Source organism: Trachemys scripta, chromosome 7 (genome assembly GCF_013100865.1).
Source record: "Trachemys scripta elegans isolate TJP31775 chromosome 7, CAS_Tse_1.0, whole genome shotgun sequence".
Lineage (NCBI taxonomy): Eukaryota > Metazoa > Chordata > Testudines > Emydidae > Trachemys > Trachemys scripta.
In genome coordinates, this window is record NC_048304.1 from 57,048,490 (window position 1) to 57,061,911 (window position 13,422).

The 13,422-nt window shown below is 40.1% G+C and overlaps 1 protein-coding gene across 1 annotated transcript in view; it reads left to right on the forward strand.

Moving 5' to 3' along the window:
- TM9SF3 (transmembrane 9 superfamily member 3) overlaps positions 1-13,422 on the forward strand; it is an 83,107-nt gene that overhangs the window by 16,412 nt on the left and 53,273 nt on the right. Inside the window, exon 3 of the mRNA XM_034775559.1 lies at positions 12,258-12,380. Coding sequence (XP_034631450.1) covers positions 12,258-12,380 — 123 coding nt within the window. The remainder of the gene's footprint in view (positions 1-12,257; positions 12,381-13,422) is intronic.

Sequence of the window (13,422 nt, forward strand, 5' to 3'; positions counted from 1 at the left end):
TCAGCATAGCATTGTCATGTATCAGCAGCCACAGACGCACTTGGGAAGACAACACTGCATTGGTTTAGGTTCACTTTGTGTTTGAAGATTATGATTAGCCCTGGAGAGCTAGAAACTCCAGTATTAAAACATTAAGAATCTGAAAGTGAAACTGACTTTATAGGTTTTTTTTGTTTGCCAAGCTGAAAAATGCAATAAGTCAATAAAGCAAAAAGGGGACTTGCAGTATTAAGACTGAAATATTAAGGTGCCAGTGGTTATTTGCAATTTAAGTTGAGTGTCTCTTTAAGAAGAGAGAAAATGCAAGATGGAGTACAGTGTCCCAAAATCTTGAGTACTGCCAAAATCTAACTGAAGCTCCCAAGACTATGCAAAAGCCTTTACGTAAACTGATCTTTTCCCTGGAGTTTCTAGCAGAAGCAGTGAATCCCCAAATTACAGCTTGGCTGACCTATATGGCAGAATGATTCAGTCTGCTTCACTACTTGACTGCTCATTTCTGCACTTGTGGATTTTAACATTAGCTGCCATTTTTTGGTGGCCGTCACTGGCACAGGTAGTAAGGTTCACTTAACATAGTCAGAGACAGCCTAGGGAGAGGAAATCACTACCATTTCCTGTCAGGTAAGGTAGCTCTTACATCCCTGGCTGATAAGAAGGAGAAAGACAAATTAGGCTTTTCCTTTTCAGTGGATTAAACACTAGTTATTTACTAAGCCACTTTGATAGGAAACACTAGTGGAAATAGGTGGATAAAAGCAGTGGTTTTCAAACTTTTTTTTCCAGTTGAAGAAAATGGTTGATGCCCGTGGGGCAGTGGAGCTGGGGATGAGGGGTTTGGTGTGTGGGAGGGGGCTCTGGGATGGGGCAGGGGATTGGGGTGTGGGAGGGGGTCATGGCGTTGGGCTGGAGGTGCATGTTCTGGGGTGGGGCTGGGGATGAGCCGTTTGGGGTGCAGGAGAGGGCTCCAGGTTTGGGGGGGCTCAGGGCTGGGGCAGAGGTTAGGGTTTGGGGGGGGATTAGGGCTGGGGGTGCAGGCTCTGGGTGAGGCCAGGGATGATGGGTTTGGAGTTCAGAGAGAGGTTCTGGGTTTCAGGGTGGAGGGGCTAAGGGCTGGGGTAGGGGATTGGGGTGCAGGCTTACCTCGGGCGGCTCCCGGTGAACGGCGCAGCAGGGGTGCTAAAGCAGGCTTTCTGCTTTTCCTGGCACCACGGACTACGCTGCTCCCCAGAAGCAGCAGGTCTGGCTCCTAGGCGGAGGCGTGCAAGTGGCTCCATGTTTGGCCTGCAGGCACACCGCTCTCTCTCCTCCCTGGTTCCCATTGGCCAGGAACCGCCAATAGGAGTGTGGAGTTCTGTGTCGTCCCTCCCCGGCCTAGGAACCAGACCTGCTGCTGGCCGCTTCCGAGGTGCAGCGTGGTGTTGGAACAGGTAGGGACTAGCCTGCTTTAGCCAAGCAGCACTGCCAATGGGACTCTTAATGGCCCGGTTGGCGGTGCTGACCAGAGCTGCCGCGACCCAGTTTGAAAACCACTGGATTCAAGGATGGTCTCTCCTTTAGGTAAGTCTTGGAAAGGTCATTGTAGTGACTTGGGGGTGGGAGGGAAGGTAGTTAGTTACAACTCATTCTTTGCACATGCCAAAAAGAGTTCCTAGAATAAGAGAATTCTCAGATTTAAGATAAACTTTGCAAAGGGCACAGAGGTCAAAGAAACAGAGCTCCCCCTGGCACTTTCAGGAGCCCCACTCTCTGGGATCCTTAAACCAAATAAGATGACAATGAAATCTTATTCTCTGCTATGTAAGCTCTTTTCTTCTACCCCTCCATATTACTAAAGAAGGGATGCACATGTGCTTAAAAGAAATAATGTTCTGACTTTAGCTAGATAATCTGATACATTCCTAATATTTCCCTTTAAAATTGCTAGAACAGATGTACTGGGATCTTGCATTCATTATTATAAACTTCATGTGACTGAGGCTTGAAAAATCGACTTAAGGCTGGTCAGTGGAAAGCTGTCTTTGAGTGTGGAGATCTAAACCATCAGCTTCTGTGGAAATGAAGTTTTGCTTAACAGGTAGAATGTTTTAAGATGGTGAAAGAGCCTACCATACCAAAGGCAGACCTAGGGAGTGTTGTCTTCCTGAATCTGCAGACAAAACTCCAGTGCTGCTGCTGCTTCTGCTTATATATCATCAAGCTGAAGCAAAATGAAGTTAATTAGTAATTGCTGCTATTCATAACTCTGAAGACAATAGTGAAGGTGTCAAGAATCATGTTATTTTTATGCTACTGCTTGAGAGAGCTCTGAGCAGCAGCAGAGGGCTTACAAAAAAAGTTTGGGACTACTGTAGAATAGAGGAATCCTCTTTTTCAGAGCAACCAAGAGTTTTTAGGAATCAATAGTGTAGTGAAAATTCTCACCCCTCGCAGTACCCAGGAGGCTTTAGAAGGGAGAAATTGGCAAAGCTCTTTCTTCCTTTTGTCAACTATGGGGTGTGTGATGCTTAATTCATATATCTACCAGGCAGAACCTAATACAAAAGATGGACCATTCTTCAACACAACCCGGTGCCCCAAACCTGTTCCAGCATCTTGGTTAAAGTTGCAATAGCCTTGCCTCTTCCAGCAGTTGGGGGTAATGGGTTGAGGTTCTTGGTAGCCAAATGTCTCCTAAGTAAGATTCTCTATTTACTAATTTTACAGAATGAAAAACAATGAAGGGCATAAATGGCAAAATGTAATTAGATTTTATAACTTTCAGTTTTAACAATTTAAAGCATTGTTGCTAACACGAGGAAAGGCACTTGTGTGTTAACATGATTTTTAAATTGACCCTATCCTTTAGAAGAAACTGATGGTACTAGTGAATGATACTGACAACAACCCTAGAAAAAATCCTTTTGTTACTAATTTGCTATATTTACAGATTGTTATGGATTTTACTAAATATGAATGAAAGCAATATTTTATCTGACTAATTTTCTAGAATGGGCATGTAAATGGTAAGTAAAAAGAAGGGGGAAGGCTGTTCTCATTTCATCTGATTGCAGTTAAACACCATGTCAAAGCTTTGTTTAATCACCCCTCATCTGTTCAGGATATGACAAATGTCTGACTTTATGCAACCAGTTTACTAATTTTTATTGCACTGTCTTTGCATAGAAGTTCTGCGTCATCCCTGTTAGCAAGAGCACACCATAGATACGGAAACAGCTTGGAAAAGAAGTCAGTTTGTGTGACTTGATGGTTACCAGTGCAGATGGGGATTTTCTTCTTTCTCTACCTCAGGCAGGCACATGAGAATATTTGTGTCCTTTCATTGTGTATTCTACTTTCCTTTCTTTCCCCATGCTGTTTCTTGACTTCCAGAAGATTAGCCATACAGTAAGTCAGTTACTGATGCTCTTCTCTGTCATCTCAGGTTTTTTGGTAGATGAGGATGGCTTTTTTATTTTCATGACTATGGGAACAGCAGTGGGTTGTTTTGCGCTATAGCAGAGTGTTGCTTCCATCATAGATTTTTCTGTGCAGTATGAGAATGGAAACTTTTCCTGTTGGAATGGAAGTAGTGGCTTCAGTAACCTTAAGTTTTGTTTTTTTAATAGTGGGGAAAACAGCTTTGATGCCAAGGGAAGGAAATGGGCTCTTTCAGCCTGCTGAGATTAGGAGCTCTTTCCCATAGAGACATAAAAGGGGCTATAAAGCCTGACTCCCACCATCATTGCCAGGGTTAATCAGGCTGGTTTAGACCTGGGTTATTGTGTCCCTATGTAGGGAAGTCCCTCCCAGTCTTGAATCTAGTCCCCCTGCTTTGTCAGGCAACCCTGTCACAGGGTTCATAAACTTTCCAAGCTCTGTCTTAAAACTTACGTTGTTTACCCCCACTACTCCTAGTGGAAAGCTGTTCCAGAACCTCCCTGATAGAAACCTTCTTCTAATTTCTAAATATATTCATGGCCAGTTTATGCTGATTTGTTCTTGTGCCAACATTCTTTGCATGTCATACTCTTCCCATCCTCCTCAAGAAAGCTGGATATGGAGGTTGAACAATCTGTTCGTTTCTGTCCTCTGTCCCCTCTAGAGATCTCTTTATAGTCAAAAATCTTATTTGATCATCCCAGAACCTTCTCTTTCCCTATTATATCTCTGAAGAAATGGGCTCAGAATCAGGATCTGGTGCCTTCACATAAATCTTTCTCAGAGGTCTCTGAATACCTTCTCAGACATTTCTGTAAATGCTTTAGTATTGGAGGAAGAAACTTGATGCAGTGTCCTTCCCTCTCCTTCCTTCCTTTAATGGAGAGGAATCAGGAAAAGGTATTTCCCGGATGTGCAAGGGGTGCAACAACTTGTGGACAGTGATTGAAAGTCTCCAAATGTACAGATTTCTTTCCTGAAGAAATGTGAAAATGTTTAAGTGAAGAAAACTCTCACAAGGCTAGTTCCCTCTAATACAGATTCGTCAGTGTTGTGATGGTCTATCTGAGATCCTTTACACTGGAAAATAGGGCTTTTCAGAGCATTCTTTGAGCTAGGAACAACTCACGTTCAATAACTGTTCATCCAGTTTCCTCACTCTGTTTCTAGATCAGTTTCTTCACTCTGTGTTTTTCTGATCTCTCTATTCATCATGGGATGGGGTTTTTCATCCTAATTAAAATGGCTGCCTTTCTAAAGGTGTGTGCAGGTGCTGATGCTGTGGGGATGAGCCTGGCACAAATGGCTAGATTTTTCTGAACTTCACCCCCTCAGGTGTCTTTAACACTAACTCTTCCTACTAATACCACAATTGCAGATGCTTAAGTCAGTGACTTATCCACCCCATTCTGTCCGACATTCAACTTCTCAGAATCCCCCTTTCAGAACTGTCCCTTTGGTTCTGTTTTGAAAAGACCAAACATCCCCAGGCTAACAAGAAGTCAGAAAGGAAATAATGTGCTTTCTCTCTACTTTGAGATTGCTTTGGCTTTGGTTGGAGGGTGGAGGGGGGAAGAGTTGTCCAGGTCAGGACAGTGTGGTTTTGTATCATTAGACTCTGGAAGCCTGGTCATTAATGACCAAGGGATATTGCCAAAAGTTTTTGAAATTTCCTTTTCCAGTTTTTCTCATTTGTTGCTTTTTTTTTTTTTTTTAACAGAGAGTGGGGAAAATTATACCCTGTTTATTTATTTGCAACTGTTCTTTTTAGGACTTAGGTTATTTGTCTCTCTTCATGTACTCAGTGTCCCTTGGAAAGAGAAGACAGGAGAACTAAAAATAGCCATGCTTTCCATAGCTACATTTAGTGCTAGTTTATAAATGCTATGAAATATTACTGAAGTCCTTACTCCTCTAACCTAGAGCTGATTCTGCCAGCTCAGTGTTCTGTCATATTTTCAGTGATTCCTAGCTGTTGCTAAGCCTACTTTCCATTACTGTCTTGCTGTGACGTGCAGACATCACAAGCCTTGAACATTTGAGATTATATCCTCCTCCAGCTTTAGGTAGGCTTTCCTTTTACAAATATTTTCTCTTCATTGAGAAACAAAGAAATATAATTCTTTGTATGCCAAAGGTCTGGCCTTCCACCTATATCAGTGTCGCTCTTTTAGCATCTCTAACGATTCTCAAATGATATGAGAGATGCCTAGATATATCAGGACACATCCTTGCAGGCAGTCTGAGCCAATTGCGACCCAAAGTAAGATTTATTCAGATACGAAAGATTACAAAACTTAAATAAGAGATTGGTTAGTATATAGAGTGCCGAATCTAGATCTTCATGTGAAAAATATCTAAAGGCTGTGTGTTTTTCTGAGGTGTTAAGTGACTGAAGCATTAGTTTATTTCTAACAGGTAAAGTCGAGATTTAAAAAAAAAATTTGGAAGTGTTTGCTTGTGGTTGTTGGGTTTTCTCCTATTTTTGACACTTCTGTGGTATTGGAAAAGAGGTTTATTTTGTTTTCATTCTGCTTATCTGTAATCCCTGAGTTTTCAGGGGGGGTTGGAAACAGGTCCAGTTGGATTTCAGCCTCCCCTTTATGGGTAAATGGGGGGCAGTGTCCCAAAACATTTTCTCTTGTCATGTGGGGTCACTGTATGGAAAAAGTTGAGAACCCATTGCTTTAGTAGATAATCCAGCAGAGGGAGATGATACAGATCATATTCTTTTCATTGACTCTAGATCTCACTTTTTTATAATAATGTTTCCACACTGGATCAAAAACAGGAACCCAGAGTTTGAGCTTTGAGTCTTGTCTAAACTGTGGGGAGGTTTTTGTGGAGTGGGGTGGGGAGGAGGTTGGAAGGAGAAAGTTTCCACTAGTTTTAGCATAGCCAAGAACCTTCTTGTAGACAAGATCGTGGCAGATTCTAGCACTTTTACAGACTTATCTCAGTGGTAAAAATGCTGGAAGTCACAGGAGCCTTGTCTATACTTGAACTCCCACAGATGAATCAGTGGTAGCACTCGTGAGAATAGTCTGCCAAAGTTTCCTACTGTATATGTCAATTGCAGACCCTGTGACAGCTATCTTCAGTTTTAGCCTTTTTGTATTAGTACTTGTTTAAAAATTTGTATTAATCTAAACTACTTTTTATAGTATAGAATTCAGTTTTTATATTTGTATAATTTTGATGGATAATGTTTTTTTATTGATTTACATTTTCACAGTTGTAGGAAATTATGGGGATGTCAAATAATGATGGGAGGGGGATCAGACAATAGTTATTTAATGACAGTTGACATTGAGATTCAAAAAATTAAAGCTTTATAACGGTTAAAACACACATTGTCAACATCACAAGTCAAAATATACAAAGTAAATGTCCTTAAATGAAACTCTGAAGTTTTCAAGCAGCATTTTTCTCCAGCTACACTGATTTCCTTGAAGCATTTTGAGGTCAGATCTAAATCCTGAGTTAACGGGTCAGACTTTCTAATGTATGTTTAAAGGGAAACGTCAATGTTTTATAACAGCTCAATAATTATTGCTTATTAGTATCTCTCTAAATCACTTTTGCAGAAATCTTTCAGTCTGCCAAATTAAGTTGGATTGTGGATTTGTCCCTTTGTTTCTCATAGAGTTAAGAGAGAAATTGTATCAAACCTCATTGCGTGTGAAAGGTGCCGACATGATACACAAACAAACTTAAGTGCACTAATCATGGAACAGGGATAACCAGAGCTCATTATTTTGTTATGCTGTGGAATTTACCCTATAATCCACCCTTTGCTGCAAAATTGTGTCCCAGAATTTAAGCTTTTGAACATAATAATAGTAATAATTAATTAAAAGTAGCCCTTATGCCAGTGAAACCAGTGTAGTGTTTTTAAATGGTCAGGCAACCCAAAGATAGCCCTTGGATGCATGGCCTGTCCCACTGGGTTTGTAACCCAGGCTTTGTCTGCACTGGGGATTTGTCATGGCCGTAAACCCCTAATGAGATGGGCAACGCTGCTAATTGTCAGTGGAACTTGCCCCTCCTTGAAATTGGGATAAAATAAATAAATATATGGAGTTATACCTATCTCATAGAGCTGGAAGGGACCCTGAAAGGTCATCAAGTCCAGCCCCCTGCCTTCACTAGCAGGACCAAGTACTAATTTTGCCCCAGCTCCCTAAGTGGCCTCCTCAAGGATTGAACTAGATTAGGTGTGCGCAGTTGTATGGCTATACTTGTGACTAATTGGGGCAACTCCAGTTAGACAAATCTTAAGCCTAAAAATTGCAATTTAAATGTCGGCATTAACCACTTATTAAATGTATTAGAGATCAGAGACAGATTCTGTTAGGTGCTGTATAAATGCGTAGTAAGAGTCCCTGCCCCAAAGAGCTTATTGTAAATAGCCATAGGATGGGGGAAGAGAGCAACCTGTATTACAGGTGAGGCACAGAGGTGAAGTGACTTGCCTAAGGCCACACAGCGTTTTTGGCAGAGCTGGGAATTAAACCCTCATCACCTGAATCCCAGTCCAGTGCCTTAAACTCAAAACTATGCTATTTCTCTGGTAATCCTTCTCAGACCATGTTCAGTTGATATGGTAGTTAAAACACTAATGACCCATCTAAACTAAGGCTCCCAGTGTTGCTAATATCAGAGGAGCCAAAGTGGATTTAGCAACTTTTTAATTCATCCAACCCCCTTTACTCTTGTCACATAAAAACTTTCCAATGCCTTCTTACCAAATCAGCTTTCTCTAACAGATGATGAAACTGCATATATAAAGCAGTTTTTTCACTTATAAGTCTATACAAATATCTTATAAGTTTGCTAATGCTACTATATATATAGTGTAGCTGCATTTCTTATCTGTCATGAATATGGGCCATTCTGGACAATGTAGAATGAATGTATTACAAGGACCTAACACCACATAAATATCTTTATTTAAAAAAGTTGGGAAACATTGCATTAATATCAGCTTATCCTTTTACAGTGATTTTAGATATTCAATTTATTTAAATTTTTTTGATAAACAAAATCTTTAATAGTGACACTTCAATAAAGAAATTGATGTCAAAATGACAAGTGTTTGAATTGGCAGACTCAATTTGTTACACTTGTTCTAGTGAATGAATATGTATCAGCACTTTAAGTTGTACTGCAGAAGATTTTTTTGTCATTATTACAGGTACAACACTCATTAGAAAAAGTTGCAGATTTAAAAATGAAAATTGTTTTAAGCACATCTTTATTGTACATTAATGTATCACTTAGAATTTTTCCTGTAGACCAAGGAATCGGTACCCAAAAGTATAATAAAGGCTTCACATATGCAGCATTTCAGGAAGATGTGACAGCTGTTAGTTAGGATGCTAAATGCAATAATGGATGGCGCTAAGAAACCTCAATAATGGATGTGGTATAAAAACCTGAATGAAACAGAATTAGATCTAAATGAGGCAGAAGTCCCAAATTTTGGCTTTGCACTGCCCTCTGTTTATTTCAATATTAAATTCATTTTTATGCTACTCCAAGATTCTTCAGTTTTTAATGTGATGCTTGTTTTTGCTGAAGAAATGTTATTTCATTGAAGAAGTTGCCTTGTTCACATACACCACCCAAAATACACATGCCTCTCCCTTTATCTCGGCACAAAACTTGCTACTTTAACTCCAACCACAAGCATCAGCTATTGAGGGGGGAGAAAAAAGGAAAACACTACTTACTCATGGCAATATTCCTAGAAGGTATAGTGAGCAACTTCTCAAAATCACAAATTGTTACAAACTACTTCCATGTAGTTGTTCAGCATGATACCCTTAAACATAATCATCCAACATTTGCTTCAAAAGAAACCAACATTCCAAACAACTAGAGAAGTTCCTTTTCTAACCACTCCACTTTATTGGCAATACTAGGTGATTGTGTGTGCATCTGAAAGGTGGAGGCGTATGTCTGTACTGCAATTGGGTTGTGATTGCAGCTCGTGTAGATATACCTTTGACCTAGCTATCTTGGGTACAGGAGCAGTGAAGTTGTGGCAGTGCAGGCTTTAGTGTCAGCTAGACATCCAAATAGTTACCCCAGGTTCCAGACAAGCTTGTGCAGCCTGTGCTTGAAGACTGCGCTGCCACAACTTTGCTGCTCCAATACTCAAGCTAGCTCTGGTACGTCCACACAAGCTGCCTATGCACAACCTAGGAGTGCAGTGATGTGTGGGTGAGAATGTGGAGAAAGTGGAATCATGGTTATAAGCTGCAAGTTTTGGGTGAGGATGTAGCTAGCGCTTTTCTGCCCTTTTTTTTTTTTTTTTTTTAAGTGATTGGTATGTGCACTTGAGCAACTTAAATTGGCTTCAGTGAAGTTTTAATTTGTAAGAAATTGGCTTGTTTCTGCTAAAATGATCAGTAGTGAAATAGTTGAGGCCTATGATGCTTTAAACAGTAAAGCCCATAGAAATGGATGAAGGTATTTTTAAACTCTGCAGACTGAGCTTGTCTACACTTGAAAGTTAATTCAGATAAAGAGAGGGTGTGTATTTAAAGCTAGATAGCTATTCTGGAATAACTCCCTGCGCAGGCAAGCCCTGAAGCAGAGATTTGCTATGCTAGTTTCTGTTAATTAACATTTTAAAGTCTTTCTTCACAACCACCTAGTGCTTAGGTTCTGAAATACAACTAAATAACAGAGTCAAAAAGGACAATTATGCATCAATTTACATGGCTGTACTTTAGTAATCTTGCTTATGCATTGTCTGAGTTTACTTCTGTATTCAGATGTTTATCATTTGATTAAAAACAAAACTAGTACTGTGTCAATGTGTGTACAAATATTGTAATGGACTTGCAGATTCCTGGCATTTACCTTTTCACACATTTAAAGGTTTGTGTTAAAGCAGACAAAGGCCAGGGAGTTCAGAATTATGTTTGAATCTGAAGGTGTCGCTGAACAATGGATATTAGTTGCCCATGCTGAGGTTGAGCTTATATTTTTCCGGAGCATATTCATAAAATGTCTCTGGTTGGCAGGGTTTTGCCGTAACACTGTTTTTAGTCAGCGTGACATTAACTAGAAAAAGCAATTAGTGTCCCTAAGCTTTGGATTTGTCACTAAGAGGGGGAATTACATTTTTCCAAAATAAAACATCATTTCACTTGCTGTGGTGTTGCCATTCTTTGACCATTTTATACTTAAGAATCATAATGTTCTACTAATAGATGCTTTTGTTTTGATCTCTGAGCAATTGTTAAACACATCCAGAGGTCAAATTTGGCCTAAAATTACCCTTCAGAAAGGTAAGGACCAACAGAAATGTTTCTGTGAATTAAAAATGAGAACTGAATGGGATCAGTTTAAAAAAACAAACAGAACGTTGTGTGTGCCCTGCCAGCATCAAATTGTGCCAGGCATGAGAACCTGATAGTGAAATGGCCTAAAACTGATCTCAAAGTGGTCTGTCATCCAGAGCTCTTGGTAGCCATTTGCAGAGTGCTGACTGGTTGAATGGCATTGAAGTGGTTGTTTCCAACTACCAGGTTATTTTAGCGCAGCTGAAAATAGATTAACTTCCTAACACCTTTTTTATGTAAGCAAGAACTCTTCACAACATAAATACAATATTTATATTGCAGTAGCATCTAGAGGACTCAGGACTCTCATTGTGCTAGGCATAGTGCAAATAGTGACAATTCCTGCCCAAAAGACCTTAGAATCTCAGGCTGGAAATGTGAAGTGGCCTCACTGCCCAGAGTTGGATGAGGAGTTCGTTTGTGAGCTTATCTCCATTAGCTTGTGTCCACAGTATGATAGTTTGAGAACATCTGGCCTGAAAACTTATTTTCACTGTTGATGATTTCACTCAGATTGAATAATGAAAATAGACTAGCATGTTGTGAAGTAGGTTTTTAGAACTCTAGCTCTAATAATTTAAAGTGTTACTACCAGAATAAGCATTTTTTTTCAAATGTGCTTTTAACTTGTCTCCCTTTAGAAAGAAATGCAAGGCTTGAAATCCAGACGTCGCATTAAATGTTACTCAATAACATGGCAGCTACTGAAAGTACTTGCCCGTTAACCACATTTTTATATTGAACTTTCAGTAATTAATATAGTTTCCAATTTGAAATGGCAGGTTCACTTCCTTTTCCGTGTGTCGTCTTCTACCTTCTTTGTCACCTTCCCATTTTTGTCCTCTGTTAAGTCTATCTTTCCATTTGCTTTGCTCCCTCTCTCTACTTTTCTTGAAGACTACTAAATAGCTGAAAAACATGTTCTTTATAAGTGAGCCATATTGCTAGTGCCAATGGGGATATTTGAATGGGACTGAGTGACTAATGACTGAGCTTGGAAGTACAGAGGTGGGGTTAGTTATTATCTTGTATTTGTGAAATTACCAATTAAATATACTAATGCACTTTTAAAATTGCTTATGGGCTCTGCAAATGTTCCTAACACAAGATGGCCTTTGGGAATGACTGTTAATGTCAGTTTGCTGCTGCTGCTTCATGAGACCTCACTTAACCTCTTCAGATAAAGAAACTATTAACAACTGTATCTTAATCTATTTGTGGATAAAGTAGTAATATGATCTAAAACTTTTTTGTTATTTCTGTGTTTGGGGGAGAATGGAGAAGCAGGGACATTTGTTTAGGTACCTCATTGCTTACTTTCTTAAGTGTGCTGCTCACGTTACCAGCCAGAGGATGCACAACCAGTAGAATTTTCAAGCTCTGGAAATATGCATTCCCCTTTCCCCCATCTTTCTTAATTTGTGTTTTAGTTAGAGCTATCATTAATATGTCATTAACATATTATTTTAATTTCTACAGATGATGTAATGCAGACCACATACTGTGAAATTGACTTGGACAAAGCAAAGAGAGATGCATTTGTGTATGCTATCAAAAATCACTATTGGTATCAGATGTATATTGATGACTTGCCAATATGGGGTAAGTGCTATATGTGCTATAATTTAAATACTTACATCATATTTGTCAGTCGTTGAGTGACTGAGTATTGTGCTGAGAGGATTAATGAGGTCACTGTACTTACTGACTAAGCTTCCTTACGGGAAACTGACAGCCAACATGCATCGATGTAGCTTAATAATAATAGGAATAAAAAAGAGGGTGTTGAAGGATTGATAACTTTATTGAGGGAACATTTGTGAGTGACTTGTGTTGTTGAGTTTCAGTATACTTAAAAACAATGAAAAGCTGTTTTAGCAATTTCTTCCCAAAAATATAGCTTTGCTAATGCTGAATTTTAAGGGCTAAATGCTTCACTTAGATATGCACATGCAACTAAGTTATTAGGAGCTGTGTGCCTAACAGGGCCAGAACTTCCTGTGTGGCACTACACCGCTGGGGCTTGGCCCTGCACCAGTCAGATTCAGTAAGCCATTTAGTTTTCAGACCACTTTAACTTTGTATTAATAGCCTCTGAGTTTTCTAATTCAGAGCACAATGGCAATTAACTTTATCTCTAATGTAGTTAAGGGGCTTTATACAGTATTTGGGTATGTAAAGTGAAATAAATTAAATTTAGTTGCTCCTTGATTGTTCTTCAAAAAATTTATCTTGCTCCTTGTCAAGGATAGTAAGCAGTCCAAATCAAGGACCAGAAATGAAGCAAGATTCAGTGTCAGTGATCTGAATTTCTGCATGCTTTTTGTTAAGACTCACGTGTAAATGAGGCATCTCCCTTAACTTCTACATCAGGGGTCGGCAACGTTCGGCACGTGGCTCGCCAGGGTAAGCACCCTGGCGGGCCGGGCCAGTTTTATTTACCTGCTGTCGCGGCAGGTTCGGCCGATCGTGGCACGCACTGGCCGTGGTTCGCCGTCCCGGGCCAATGGGGGCGGCGAAAAGCCACGGCCAGCATATCGCTCGCCCGCGCCATTTCCCACCGCCCCCATTGGCCCGGGACAGCGAACCGCGGCCAGTGGGGGTCGCGATCGGCCGAACCAGCCGCGTCAGCAGGTAAATAAAA